The 15,927-nt window shown below is 37.3% G+C and overlaps 1 protein-coding gene across 5 annotated transcripts in view; it reads right to left on the bottom strand.

The window, feature by feature from the left end:
* Positions 1-10,349, bottom strand: part of RECQSIM (RECQ helicase SIM) — a 380,547-nt gene extending 370,198 nt beyond the window's left edge. The window contains exons 1-5 of one of the 5 annotated variants that reach the window (XM_089801696.1): positions 10,160-10,349; positions 1,937-2,596; positions 1,568-1,787; positions 1,360-1,470; positions 942-1,131 (exon numbers count right to left, since the gene is read on the bottom strand). In XM_089801696.1, the coding sequence (XP_089657822.1) occupies positions 942-1,131; positions 1,360-1,470; positions 1,568-1,787; positions 1,937-2,495 (1,080 nt within the window). In that variant the 5' untranslated portion in view covers positions 2,496-2,596; positions 10,160-10,349. Of the gene's footprint in view, positions 1-941; positions 1,132-1,359; positions 1,471-1,567; positions 1,788-1,936; positions 2,597-2,895; positions 3,030-9,513; positions 9,615-9,848; positions 9,982-10,159 lie in introns of those variants that run through there. The other 4 variants (XM_089801697.1, XM_089801698.1, XM_089801699.1 and 1 more) reach the window with 4 other exon arrangements.
* Between the last annotated feature and the right edge of the window lie 5,578 nt (positions 10,350-15,927).

The raw sequence follows: 15,927 nt of genomic DNA, 5'->3' as shown, positions 1-15,927 counted from the left end.
TTATGTAGTACTTAAATAATCTTATAAGTTTTATTGTGATCAACAAAGTTAGTTCCCAGTGGCTGGTAGTTCTCAACAACCTTCTGCTATCCTTTATATACTTCTGCTGGAAGTATGTTTGGGGACCACATATGGTTAATTCTTGAGCTAAACTGCAATCCCTCGTGAATGAATGAATTGACAGATCTCTATGAAGTTGCTAATGTAAGTTATTATTAGCATCTGCTTTAGGCGGTAAACAAGTACAAGAATTAATTGTACCAGATTAATGACCTCTGATGGAAAAAAAAAATTGTATGTGGGTCTGCTACCATCATCCATGGCATACCTCAAATGTATTTTATTGGTAATTTTTGGAAGACAGTTGATGCAGTTGATTACTGCTGGTTGAATATCCAGCAAGCAATGGATCATTTAGCAGAGAATAATCAGTACTAGTATGGAAATCCGTTATAGTAGGTAGTCTTGGAAGAGGGTGTAATTTTCCCCTGAGCTAAGATAATAAGAACCAACCAAATTTTACTTCTCTGATGTACATGTGAATACAAATCACTACCATGTTGAAAAAAACATTGCCATTCTACCTTAATGTGCTAGCCATAAGCAAATTTTCAAATATACTTATCATGCATCTACATGTCTTGAGTAAGCATTTCATATATACCATACGTATAAATTATAATCCATCTATATGTATTCAGTATCAAATAACAGAAGCACTCCAGCTCAATGTAAAATGGCAACTACTATCATACTCCCAGTGCTTCTATTCAGAAAATGGTTTCTTTGTTTCTAATCTCAATCGTTTCACAGCAAACATGATTACCCACAAATAACCTGCCATGATCCCATGTAGATCAATATTCAAACTTGCATCAAATTTAATGCACTTCAGATATTGGTTTAAACTTTATATAAAAGAATTTGAAATTGTTACTTACTGAAAATCTCAAATTTGGCCTGAAGAAGGAAGTGAGAACAATTTTAGCAGTTTCTTTAATGCCCAGAGAACATAAAATATCCTCCCGAACACGATGAGTAGCAGTAGCAGTAAGGGCCATAATTGGTATATCATGCTTAAGAGACTTGAAGTTGGTAGCCTTGAATTTTTCTCTCAATATTGATAGTCGCCTAAAAAGCAAAAATGGTTGAAATATAAGTGACTGATTCTCTAAAGTAACACATCAATTGCTACAAATTTCAAGATATATTAGCAATCTAGCAATGTTGACAAAAGTATGGGATCTAAATTGGTGTTGGAATAATATTCTCAGTAATCTTAAACTGTCATTCTTTCATTTTCCATATGCCAGAATACAGAATGCCGACAGCCACATTATTTTGATGATCAAGTCATACCTGTAAGCAGGCCGAAAATCATGGCCCCACTTGGACACACAATGAACTTCATCAATAGCAAAGAGAGCAATACCACGATTCTCTACAAGTCTCTGTAGTGAATCAATTATTCTGTAGAAAGGCAACTAGCTTGAGTATATGATTGTCTACCTATGAAAAGGACTATGATCTTTTTAGTTTTAAAATGATTATTGCATAACAAGCTTACCGTGGCAGTGTCTCTGGACAGACATAAACAATGCTATACATGCCTGTCATTGCTCTATCCTCCACACTCTTATCAACTTGTCCTGAGCCAAGAAAGCAAGCAGAAACCCCATGTCTTGCCAGCTTCATGCACTGATCATGCATAAGGCTAATTAAAGGAGATACCACCACTACCACTTTGCCTGTCATTAGCGCAGGCAGCTGGAAACAAAGGGACTTACCTGCATGACCAAATAAACACATGATGTTACAGCCAAAATGTTAGTCCAATTCTCTAATGCAGTTATGCAAAGAGATGCTGAGGTTAGTCTATGCGAAATATATTGCCTTCATTACTAGGGAATAAATCTGAGAACAATCTTAACATAACCTGAGCCAGTAGCAGCAAGAACAAGGCAATCTTGATGAGCTGCCCATGCTTTCAAAGCTTCTTTCTGAAAGCACTTCAATGCTGTATAGCCGAAATACCTTTGTACAGTAACCTCTGCTTCCTTTTCCCAGTTCAATTCTGTCTCTTCTAAAGGGAGAGTACATGATGTATTGCCACAAGGTTCAAATGCGCCACTTTTATCAACAATTGTTGTGGTGTTACATATGCCAGAGGACCCAAACTTATCATGTTTCCTAGATGGATTAAACTTTTCTGTAATCAGAGGTTGCCTCTTCACATCAAGGCCAATAACTGGTTCGATATTGTGTCCAACTCCAGAATCTTCTCTAGAATAGGTGTTAATAAACTTGTTTTGATTATTGCTACTAGTTCCACCTTGGTGAGAAATAACAGGATCCACTGCCAAAATGAATTCTACTGCATCTCTTACAGACTGCCCCACAGTTTCCACTGCTTGCAAAGCAGCATGAAATTCAAAGCCCATAGCCATCAATTCAGCAAGGACCTCATCTTTAGATAAAGAATTTGTCGTTTCCATGTCACAGTGTAGCTGCAATTTTAAGTCTACCAACTCAATGACAGATGACTTCAACCTTGTCAGCAGACTCAGATATCTGTTCAAGGCTCCAACCACAGAATCTGCAAGAAATGAACAATTATTTACAGTTTAACATTATTCTATTCTCCATATATGTATGCACATGTACTATGCAATTAAGACAAAAAAATAAGCATTGCGAACTTCAGTGGAGGATTTGGCCATTCAATAGTTAAACTATGCAAATATCAAAACTTTAAAAAACAGAATTGTCTACATGATTGCTTTAAAATAGCAGACTAAAGCACTAAAAATATCCAAATCTAAATATAGAACCTTAGACAACCATTATTCGCGGGTTCTGAACTCTCAAAATGTGTGGAAGGTCCAGGGGTCTTACCTTACACACGCCCCAATGCTCCTCTTCAAGCCTGTAGATTGGTATTCGAAAAACTTCATTTGCAATATTAAGTATCAACGTGGTATCTACGTGGGTTTATACATAGCAAGGTAATTTGTAGAATGAACATTTATATTTTAAATCTCCTCGTGAGTGGAGTCCACGTCGGAGCATTCGTGCATGAATAAAGTTTAAACTTCTTTCTTTATACGGCTTTAAACCATGAGTCAAACCTGTGCCTTTCTATCCTTCGTTCCTTCGATGCCACGTCGGATTCTGACAGTCCTTCCCATGGTCTTTGTCCTGTCTCGTATTTATGCACATTCCTCCTATTTTCTTCCTGTCTGCCATTTCCAAAATCTGAGAATGTGACTTTATTCCTATGCTCTAAGATTTATGTGACTTTTATACATTCCGATCTGGCGCGACCCTTGATATGTGGGTGCCACTTCACTCTTTGTCTAATCCATCGGTTAGACTAAATGAGTCTGAGTGGACCAATTAATTGAATGACACACTTGGTTAATTGGATGATTATTCTTATGCTATAGAATGGTCAGCTATATTATTTAATTAATTATCATTATTTAAGTTACATCAATGTCAACATATATATGGAAACATAGTTGCAAGATTAAATAGTCAATAATTAATGAATGTAATATGTACACGAATAAGATGATATAATAATATATTATTGATTTTAGATTATACTTATACATCTTTAATAATTATTATATTATATTACCAATCAGATTAGTTTATATTCTATTATCTTTCATTATTAGGGCTCATGACAACTTGACCAATATTTGTGCACCCCCACTGATGTATATATTGTGTAGATTGGGTCCAAAGGTCATAATCATGTCCGATATAGGAGTGTTTAGTTAGCTGTCACCAGTATCATCCAGGTGACAAATGCTTCAAACTAATTGTCATAATTGGAGATTTGTAAAATTATGGGCCTAAGCTTTCTCATGCTTCTAAAGGAAGTTCCAATTGTGGATTCTATGAGAATTTCTTCTTCTTCTTTACCGCCTTCTCTTTCTACACATAAAAGTTCAAGGAGCTCAAACTAGATTCCTACTTCAAACAAATATTTCTTTTCTTCAACAACCGCTTTTAGCTTGAGTTCTTTGAAGAATTCTTCTATGTCAAGTCTTGAAGCTTTTGAAGTTGAAGCTTTAGCCTTTGGAATTTTATCCCTAATGGCTTGTCTTATATGCTGCTCCTCAACTAACGGCAATCTTTTGTCCTTCATCAAAACCATCATTTTAGCTTGAGTGACTTATTTACGACTTATTTTATATATGTTGGAATTCTTTAGAATAACTAAGAGGGGGGGGGGGGGGTGTGAATCAGTTATCCAAGGTCTAGATGTATAAATAAAACTTTTCACAGTTTAGTGAACCCATAAAACATTCATACCCATGCATGCATCCATTAAGATTATGCAATCCCTAAAACTTGTAGGTCACTGTCAAATCAACTTGCAGAAATGTAAAGCATGAAACATAACAGATTCATCAACACATTTGACACAATGATTTACGTGGAAACCCAATTTGGTAAAAACCACCAGTAACATGCTACTCTTTTTCACTCTTCTGAAGTGATGCCCTGTTAAAGGTTGTATACAATACACACTGTTAAATGTGACCTGGTTAAAGAATTTCAATCATCCTGTTAGAAGTGAGCCTTGTTAGAGGACTTTAGGCCATTCGTTTGGAATGCCACCCGGTTAAAGGATTTACAAATGACTATTAGATCAACCTTAATCCAAAGGATTTACCCTAGACTGATACAACTGTTAGAGAGTAACAATAAAGCTTTGATCTGATACAACTTACAACTTCTCTTGCAAATTACAGATCTCTGTTCAGTCCTCCATTCTACTTGGCCTTCATACTTTGCAGCTCTGACAGCTTGTTCACCCTTCAAGCATTCACCTCCTTAAGCTTTCTTGCTTAACATGCCATTGCAGATTCTTCTCTTGTGTCACTTGATGAAGCAAAACCCTTAATTCCTTCTCTTCCTTGGGTTCTCGCACATGACCTCTTTTGCTTCATGATCAGCCATTCCTATAAGTAGGAAATTAGGATATTTTCTAGCTCATTTCCCATCGTCCAATTTAGGGTTCATATGGATTAGGTAGGATACAATGTATCTATCCCATATCTTGTATCTTCTAGAAACTTCTGCTAGAATCCACTTGAATTCGCCTCAAAACGGTTTACATCAATTTATGTGCCACCAGCTCATCATCCTTATCTTCCTCTTGGTTCACAAGTTTCAAGAAAACAAACTTGTTGGCTTAAATTCAACGAATCTTCAACTTTAACATAGTGCAACAGCTCGGCATTATCAATCTTCTAATGCTTGGCACACACTGCATTGCTCGGCATCAACTGTAAAATCACTCAGCATCAACTAAAGTTTATTGATGCTCGGCATCAACGAAACTTTACTCGACATCAACTGTCTTGCTCGGCATCCACTAGAATTTGTTTTTACTCGACTCCAACTGACTTTTTGCTCGGCTTGCACTAACTTTGCTCGGCACCTACTGTCCACTCGGTCAAGCTTGGCAAACAAACTTTGTGTAACTTGTTCTTCTAAACTTTCTAAATGTAGCCAGCATTTGTAACCTTAAGTAGATTATTAATACATCATGTCATCACTGTCTTAACTGATCCTTGTACTTCATTACATAATCATAGCTCAACCTTTCCTCATCTTGTGCTTTTGTTACATCTTGTTGATCAAATCCTCCTCATCAATCAACTAAGTGATAGTACTTGAATCTTATAAGCAGTTGTCTTACCAGCAGATAGCAGATTTGATATCAGTGACAAAACAATGATTGAAACACATAGTCTTCTTCAACAATCTCTTTCTTTCAATAATCTCTCTCAGCAATGATCTTTTCAATCAGATTTCAACAACATATACATATAAATTCAGTCAATAAGAAATCAAATCCAATCAGAGCAATTGTCATTATCTTGAAAGTTAGGGGGAAAAAAAATTAAAAGGATTATTTTAATTTGTTTGATGTAATGGGATGAGGTCCGTTGACTTGGAATTCTTTGGTCCAAAAAGACGTCCCACTCCTCTACATGACTCACATGACTCACTGGACCATTTTTAGTATAATAGAGTTAAAAGTAGCATGACAGATTCAATGCGTCAAAGTTCCTATTATTTCTCAGACATAGAAAAAAATAAGACATAGATAAAAATAGAAATGAAAAGGAAGAAGAGATATAAAAGACAAACACAAACAACAAGAAAGAATTATATATATATATATATAGGTCCACTTGACCAATATTTGTCAACACCTTATGATGTGTAGATTGGGTCCACAGGTCATAATTAGGATGCAGTTAATTGGCTGTCACCAGTATCATGCAGGTGAATAGCACCTCGCGTTATTTGTCGTATCTTGAGATTTGTAAAATTATCGGCTGGATCTTTGTTCTTCTAAAAAGATAGTTTCAAATTTAAATCCTATCAGAATTTTATCCTCTTCTTTACTGCCTTCTCTTTCTACATATAAAAGATCAAGAAGCTCAACTTATTTTCTCTTCTTCAAACAAATCGTTCTTTTCTTCAACAATTGCTTTTACCTTGAGTTCTTTGAAGAATTCTTCTATGTCAAGTCTTCAAGCTTTTGAAGCTGAAGCTTTGGCCTTCGGATTTTTGTCCCTAATGATTCTTCTTATATGCTGCCATTCAACTACTGCCACAGCATTTTGTTCTTCATCAAAACCATCATTTTAGCTTTTGAGTGACTCTTATTTTTCTGGAATCAACTCTACATTTTTCAAGTTTCTTACAGAAATTATCAATTATGGCCTTCTGGCTAGCAACTTCAAAAAAAAAAATAGTTGATCATTTGTTTGTTCATTGCAGCCAAAATTTATAGTTGCTTCAATGCTAGTTTCACTGGTAACCATTGAATTAATTGCTGTCTTATTCTTCTTTCGTTATGGGCCATTCTGTAATCTCAAAATAAGTACTAAGATTTTGGCATCCTACTGTATCAACATCTCTACAGATTTATTGCATAATTGCTAGTGAATTGCTCGCATCACAGGCAATATCATCTATATATTGTCTTGATCAATAGCCTTTTTTCTTATCTTCACATTAGCTATTTAATACATTTAATTTTAAGTGCTTGAATCAACTTGACTTCTTCTTGCCATGATACTATATACGGAGATAATTCTAATTTCTACTTGATAAATTTGATGACAACATCCAGAGTTTTCAGCATTTCACTGTTTTAGGTACCTGAATCAACTGAGCTTCTGATGACCTATGGTTGCCTTAAACACAGCTTTCCCAGCCGTCAAAAGAAGTCTTGCTCTTGCAATATTCACAGGTACTCAACTTACTCTGCTCTGGCTATATTGATCCAAGTTGATTTAAACACGAAAACTTAAGCATGCATCTTTGATGTCATTTTAAGGCTCGCTATATAGAAATGGCACGCAAGAATTTAAGTTCCAACTCTTCCTTCATATGTGTGCTTAAAATTCAGGATTAAGGCATGCAAACAAAAATGGCACGTACTTTTCATTATTCCCCTCTCAAATCAACTTCGCATTCCGAGCACTTGGATTGCTGTTCACAAAATCATGTGGTGGGTAAAATCCTCGCATCTTGTGCACCATTCTGAGAGGGAAAGTGATTTGAAATCAAATTTGTAAATTGGTGAAGATCAAGATTGTGTCCTTCCTCGACAAGCTAAGAAGCCAAAAGTTAGGACCATTAAACAAAATATTTAGTGTTGATTTTGACTGCTTGATTCCCCAAGATACCAATACATCACACTTTTTCCACTGTTACAGGGTATGTAACAAGGCAGCAGACATTCTCACTGGTATTAGCATAGACAAGCTCCAATAATCAGCTTTGATAGAGCAATGAAGTGGGATGTGTATGACAGCCCCCCACCCATCCTAAATATGGACCTTTCCTCTCCCCCTCAAGAAAATCGCCCCTCAATTTCTTTCACCATAAATTGGAGTTGCTTGAATCTAATTAAATTTGCAAGGCTTAGGCAATAAGTTTACCACCCGTGAGGGAAAAGTTTATGATCAGTCCTATATATTAATATCAAGGATGAATATTGCTCCATTCACATTGCAATTGCATAGGTTTTGTCAAGGGCAATGTAAGCCACATGTAACATTCCCATTTGGCAGTATGTGTTTTTGAAAATTCCTTGTACAATGTTTTGATAGTTTGTTCTCTTCATTTTTGTGCAGATTATTTTGAGGTTCGGCCATGACCCAAGGTACAGATGCAGATGAGTGGAGGAGGCGTACAAGGTTTTTTGTATAGAAGAGACATTTTGGATCAGATTCTAAACAACACTTCCGCAGTTTTAATCCTAAAACATTGAAGATTGTCAAACTGATTCTAGGTCAACTTGGTATTGCCAAAATAGGGGTTACAAGAAATTGAAGGATACAGTCCTGGGGCCCATAGTTGAGTGATTTTTTTAAAGGGTGATACAAATGGATTGCATTGTCTATGAAAATATGGAGGAGGATGTTGTCAAGTATAAAGAGAACGTCAATGGGCCTTTGGTCTACTGGTGAAGTTGAAAGGTTCTTAAAGAGCCCACCAGGGATCAAGTCTCGCTGAGTGTGTGGCTCCGACGTTGAAAAAAGATGAGGCTGGGATCATGCCCCGGGCGAATTTGGCAGAATGGATACCTTTAGTCCTTGGCTCTTAGCCAAAGAGGTTCAGCCAAAGGCCCATGCTCCCATATCAGGTAGCTACAAATATTTCATGGAGGATCTCCATCAAAAAAAGAGTATAAAGAGAACTATGAGATAAGCATTACAATCAAAACTCATGCCCGCACCAGAAGATTCCAATATTTTTTTCTCAGGAAAAGAATGCCTTCTGTAAAGATTTAGCAATATATGTTAATAGCATGGCAGTCCATCAATAGGGCTGGTTGACATGCCTAATTTGCTCAATCAGAGCTGTTGGACGTTGGCCATGTACTATTCTGCTAAGAGGACTTGCTTGGAACCTAGGGTGCAATTTGGTTTTGCAGAGGAATTTGATATTAAATGTGATGTCATCAAGGAGGGTGGTAGTACTCCACAGGCTACTCTTCTGGCAATTTCATGTATCGATATTGAAAGTGCACCACTACAACCAGGGCAATCCTTTAATCTCGTTCAATCACTATTAAAGGAAATAGTAAGGAAATATGCAAGAGGATACGAAAAAGGATCTACCATCCTTTTTAATCACTGGTCCTATCCCCAAAAAGAGAGTTGATCAATGCTGGCATTCGTTGGAAGATCCGTTGCTTTGTTGCACACACTAAGGCAATGAACAAATAGAATCTCCTGAAAAATATCATACAGAAAACACGCCTCAGACAGAATGTTATTGAGTTTCCAACTCTTTCAGACCCCTTTCACTCAAGCCAGCAATAATCATCTTCAAAATCAACTAGCTGCAACCCAGCGAGGCTGTGAGAACACAATCGTAAGTGTCATTAGCACTACCTCAACTTACACTTCATCATCGGGCATGGTTTTGACCGAAAATAGGAGCCTCCTCTCATTAACTTACCAGATAAAAACAGAACAAAAGACCCGGCGCCAGCCAAAACGGGGTTTATCCTGACCGGTCCATCAAAATGAAGTATTAAGAAACCCTCAAGAAGAGATTACCTCAAATTTCATATGCAGATAACCACATTAATATGGACCATCGTATATACTAAAAAATATGCTTCCTTGAAAAAATCAAAGAAGAGGATGCCTATTATTTTCGGCTATATTTTCAAAATGACCATAAGGTAGAAAGAAAAACTTAGGGAAACCTAAACTAAGAAATTCATACTACATCATATTTATTTCATTCAGGCCGATATACTTTTGTCTCTGGCGGACTTCGAACCCTACCCTTATCTTTACGATCCTTGGCGCCTCGTGTCAGTGAAAGAATGGCACAAGACCCTCTTGAAATCTGCTTCTACTACAATTTGTTGGGGCAGCGATGGAAAAAGTAAAAATGACTTCTACAGGAGGCTTGAGGATTGTTTATATGTAAAAGAGGAAGGTGAAACGACAGGAAAAGAGAAAGAATAAAGAAGTCGAACCAAAAGGATCGTGTGCCATTCCTTCAACTGACATGAGGCGCCATCGCCATTCAGGAACGCTTCATGAGAACAGAGATCTAAAAAATTGAAGGGTGGGATGAAAAAATATCTTACCATCGACAACTAAGCCATTCAGACTGTTGATCTAGGATTTCTGCTTTGAGCCTTCAAGCTTTGCCGCTGATGGCGACAGGAAGCCATAGGAGAGTAAATTAATTTAGAGAGTTCCAGTCATTTTTAACTAGAATAATAATAATAATAAATTATTATGCTAATTAATTTTCCTCGTATTATTAGTTCCTACCTATGGCAGTAATATTTGTGCATTCCTTTAATCCAAATTTTTTTATTTGACTTCATCAATTAACCAATGATAGCAAAGAATTGTTTTTTCTTAAATCGAAATATAATAGTTGATAATTATTATTTGTTTTTAATTATTAAAAATATTATTTTTAGTTTTTCTATTGGTTTAAATAAGTTAAAGAAACTTAAAATTTATCAATAACATAACAATTAAAAAATTTCAATAATGAAGGCTCTTATGTGTATTGTTGGGATGGTGAGAGAAGTTGGTTCATGGGCGAGAAGAGAATTTCAAAACTGTAGATTTGTAGAGAAGCTTTGGCATGGCTAGAATGGCAAAAGTGGCAAGCCAATAACAGACTCTCAACATTTCCCTAACATCTTCTACAAGAAAGCAGTTGTCTAACTAGCCAAGTCTTTCTTTCTGAACCCTATCTTTTATATTAGCACCCACAGGAAAGGGAAGAAACATCCCCCTTTTGATATTTGTTAATCTCCTCCATCTAGTGAGACCCCCTTACCTTCGATTTCCCTCCTGTAGCCACTGGCAAACAGTTTGAAGACAGCTCCCCATGTTCCTCATGATTTTCCACCTTTGAAAAAGGAGAAAGCTTTGCAACAAGAGTTGAATGGTTGAAATCAAGAACATCAATCCCCAGAGGGTCAAACCCCCTTCTAATCCTTCTTAGAAGAGCTCCCCATTAAACCTCTTTAGTCCAAACAGAGACGTGGAGAAATCTAAGGTCTCATCCAATAAGCACATGAAGTGTGTCTAAAGAAAAAAGACAAAGGTTGTAGATAGCCAACAAGCGAAGAATGTGCTTCCTTCCCTAGGTCCTCACTGTAATGTTCCTTTCCAAAAATGACAAGGGTGTCTTTCTCTGCATAAAAATGCACCGTCAAACTCAAATTTCATAAATTTTAGTGTCCATATGGTGAGGGAAGGGTGGAGGTTGTACGGTAGCAACAAGGTAGGTCATACAGTGAGAACAAGATAGGGTCATACGATTAAGGGTGTAGTCGTATGGTGTGGTAGGGGAGTTGTACAATAGGTGTAGAATGTCGTACGGTAAGATGTTGGAATGTCCATACAGTAGAACATAGAGAGTCATACAATGATCAAGATGGGAAGCAGGTCTATCTATACGGTATGGGGTTAGTGATGTACGGCTTGGGAAGGTCATACAATGTAGGTAATAATGTATGCCTTGGGTAGGTTGTATGATAGAGGCAATGGTTCGTACATTAATGGATTGGAGCCAAATGGTGAAGTCTCAGAGTTGTGCAGATGGGTATGAAAGTCACAGAGGGTCATCACGGTGATGGGTTGAGCTACACTTTGAGATGTCAGAAGGGAGTGAATATCTTTGCCAGAAATGCCAATTAATACTATTACAAATATTTAAGTCCAATCATAGATATATAGATATATGTATTTGCAAACAAAGATGGTGCGTAGAATTGTCAGATCAGAGCAAGTAATACGGAGACGGAGTAGGGCGAGGATTGAATCCCACCAAAACTGGATTAGCTAAGTAGGGAAGATCTTTCACTTCTGAAATGGTGAACAATCCTGAACTCCAATAGGAATTCGCAATACAAAGAAATAATCCAAATCGCATAACTACTACCTACACGTTGTGCTTAAATACCCTTCAGAGGAACTCCCGAAGGTTTACAAAGATATCCAACGGCAACACCTATAGAAACAATTAAAATAAAAATGGGTCTGAGATATACTAAATCATTCAGAACCACAAATACAAATATTATTTACTTGGGGCCCATATTAATTAATTAAAGTAACTAATTAAAGGTCCTTTTGTTGCATTATTTAAATTCTGGAACCAGTTAATTAATTTAATTTAATTATTACATTAAAATTTGGGGACAAGACAAATCCTCAATGCTCAAAGATTGTTTGCCCTCAAGCAATCTGTCATCAGACGAAACACCAACAGCTCCAAGGTCCCAAATCAAATGTGCAGGCGAGACAAGTGAAATGACATCAATCCTTCGCAACACTACATTATTGTCAAACTTTTATTGTGCCACTCTAATATAAATATTGTCATGTCCTGAGTCACTAGGATCCCAAACTTGAAATTCATCTTTGTAATCCATCAAGATTGCCACTGGGGAATAGACTTCATAATCAGCCAAATATAAAGATTGCTCCAACAAATAATCCTCAATCGAATATACATCACCAAGAGGCTGAAATATTACCACTACTACATTTGGACCCAAATTGCGACAGCCAACCACTGCCCAAGTGACAAAACTAAGAATTGGCCCCCGTCGGACGAGGCGTTAGACTTTTGGCATCGCAAATTGCAACGACAAGCTCCTCCGTCACAATTATGATGCACAAAGTTGTTGCAATTTGGCAGAAGGCAGAGAGGTCATCGTCACATTGTCATACTTAAGATAGGCCATTGTCGCAATTACAACATCTAACAGTTTCACAATATTGTCGCAATTGCAATGGTTTGTGATAACAATACCAAGGGTGTGACGGATACTGTAGAATTCAGTCGTCCCACATGTGATGGTTGTGCGACGGAAATGTTGTTTGTCCAATGTCATTCCATCGGATTGGGTCTTTGCAATTGTGACGACCTACTGAAATATTTATTAAAAAAAATTGTTGTTGTGGACCGCAAACCTACAATGCAAATGCCCACATTCAAGGTGAGCCCCACAGGTTTCAAACTCTTTTCCACTATGGATCTAGCAAACATTAAGTATATCTTCCAGACTAAAATTGATAACTATTTGAAGGTCAGTGTTATAAATTTTTTGAAATTTGTGACTTACAGTGAAATTGGACATATGGACTTATAGTGCTACTCATGAGAATCAGTGTTGATTTCTAGCTGATGGTATTTTTAAAACATACGGCCAAGTGTAGAGACTTCAACACAAATCTCCAATTTTCACTTGGCTCATTTCATCAACTTGGCTCGTCTTGTAATCAAATTGAGGGGTTTAAATTAAAGAGAAGGTGATGAATGTAAATTCGTGCAAACGATCAGTTGAAGTGTGGGAGATTAATTGACAGGACATGAGTCATGATGAGATCTTGGTTTAAATTAACAAGCAAGCAATAATTGTTCTCAATGTCAGATCTAACAAGACATTAACAACTATTAAAAAAATTATTTAAGAGTGACTTTAATATGCATACTGGAATTCTCTCTCTCTCTATAATTTATTATTATTAGTATCATCTATATAATGTTTTTGATTAAGGAAAACAAGATTTAACAGGGCCTTGAAATCCATACAATAAAAAGTTCAAACATAAAGAGTACACTTAAAGTAGCAACATATACTAAAAGCAAACAAAAGAAACAACTCCCCACATAAAAAGACAGGAACCAGTAAAAAGCTAGGGAGAGAAGACAAAAAGCCAAGGCACTCAGGAGATCTCTCTTAGCATTTATGTTGCATTGATTTCTAGCTCCAACAGCCTACTTGCCGCCTCCTTCATTTCTAAGTGCTCCTGGTCAAGATCCTGGGTAGCCTTCTTCCTCATGTTAGATCTTGTGCACTTCCTTTAACTATCTTCAAGGGTCTTTTCCTTGGCGCTATGGGGGGTCAGGTCATCTTCCTTGCTGGTTCTGATGAGAATCTTGATATTCTCATTGGCCTCCTTTAGAATATTGTAGCTTTGTTCTACAATGAACTACATAGAGCTCTCCATTATTTGGACCCTGTTATTGACCTCCTCCACTATGTCATCCTTGCTCTTTTCTTCCTCTGAAATCCTATTCTTCAGGCTATAGTTTTCTCTTTGAAGGTTGTGCACCCTATACTTGAGGTCTTGGATTTCATGGAAAATCCATTTGGTAGTGCAGAAACTATCTACAGTGTTGTTCTTTCCATTATTGATGATGTCCATATCTAGGTGCTTCTTAGCTGTGTCATTGAAAATGACCAGGGTTAGATCAATTAATTCCTCAAATTTAATTCTACCTTCATCATCCTCTTTGACCTATGTTCTTATTAATTCGATGTTAATCCCCATCTTGGCCAAGGTAGTGTCAAAGTTTCTCCACATGACATTTTTGTCTCTACCCATGATTGAGCACTTGTATTGACTGGTACCACATTCCTCAAAACCTTGTTCATGGTCAGCTCCCTTGCCTTGATTGAGATCATCTTCCGCCGCTTCCATCTCAACCCCCTATTTCTCCATCTCAGCCTTAGGATGTTTCCTTTTCTAGCCCCTAAAAATATTAACAAAGTCCTCTTTGCTTCTCAAAATTTTGATAGTGATGGTATTCTTTCCCTTTTTTCTCTCCATGTCATCCCCTTCCCTAATCTCCTCGTCACCTTCAACACTATCCTCCCCCATTTCCACGCCTTTGGCTCTTTCATTATAGTCCCTGTCAGAGGAGGAATCAAGGTCATGCTTGGGATGAGGGGTAGTATTCCTTTTATTTTCTCATCTGATGGTTTGTTTCCCAGAGCCTTCCTTTGGAGAATCATTGTTCATTGAATTAGTGTGCATATCAAGGCTATCTTCAGTTTCTGAAGGCAAATAGTTCTCTTCCAACTCTTCAGAGTCCACGCTGCCCTTCTTACCCTCCTTTAACTTAATTTGTTTCCCCATTGTCCTAGCTTTAAAGAACTCATAAATTAAAAGTAGCGACCCCTCGTGGAGAGTCAGATTCCTTCTATGCTTCTCCTGATATTCATTGATGTTTTCGTTCATAAAAGAGTAAAGATAAAAGGGGATAGAAATTTTGGCCCCATACTTGAAGTGATTGAATATCACGAAATGGTAGGTGCATAGCTGATCTAATATGGTATCCAGGGTGATGTATTTGATGATAGCTCATAAAAAAAACCTCCATAGTGGCTTCATGGAGCTCGGGAGATAATGGGTTCCTCTCTTCGCAAGCGCTTTTTTCTCCTCTTGATCATTAGTGAATTCCACCACCGCATTCCCCGAGATTTTTCGATCTCTAAAGAATTTCTTTCCTAGGATGGGGATGCCAGTGATTGTAGAGATGACATCCTCAATCATCGTAAACTCCACCCCATCAATAGTCACAATGCCCTCATTCCATCTTTTAACCATAGCCTTGGTAACTGAGGGTTTCCAGCCATGGAGCCTGTCGATGAAGGTTGTAATTTCCCCTTTTTTCAGTATATCCCAAACCTTGGACCGCCCGCCCCATTTCTTGGCTTCATCTTCTAGTTCCCACCTATGCCTTTCCCCAACCATGTTTTCCTCTGTGCAAGCTAGAAAACCAATTTTGAATCCCTTCAAATTCAAAGGAAAAGAGGCTCCTCTCATTTTCTTGAGCCAATTTTCCACCTTCTTCACAAATTGTCTAAAATCTATCATAGTATTAATTAGATAGATATGTTTGATGTGAGAAGTACGAGTGAAATCATACTTCCATATCATATTTCTGCGTATTCCCCATAAAGCACTAACTATCATGATTAAATTACGCATCAAATTTCTGACCAACCTCCGTATTGATTTAGCTATCATAATGAATTTTTAATTGTACCCAATCTTCCTGGGATCCTTTCCAATTCAATCATGTCATTAA

The sequence above is a fragment of the Cupressus sempervirens genome, chromosome 9 (genome assembly GCF_028749045.1).
Source record: "Cupressus sempervirens isolate cs-2001-9-10 chromosome 9, ASM2874904v1, whole genome shotgun sequence".
In the NCBI taxonomy this organism is placed as follows: domain Eukaryota; kingdom Viridiplantae; phylum Streptophyta; class Pinopsida; order Cupressales; family Cupressaceae; genus Cupressus; species Cupressus sempervirens.
Note: the sequence above shows the minus strand (reverse complement) of the source record. Positions and strands in the feature narration are given on the sequence as shown.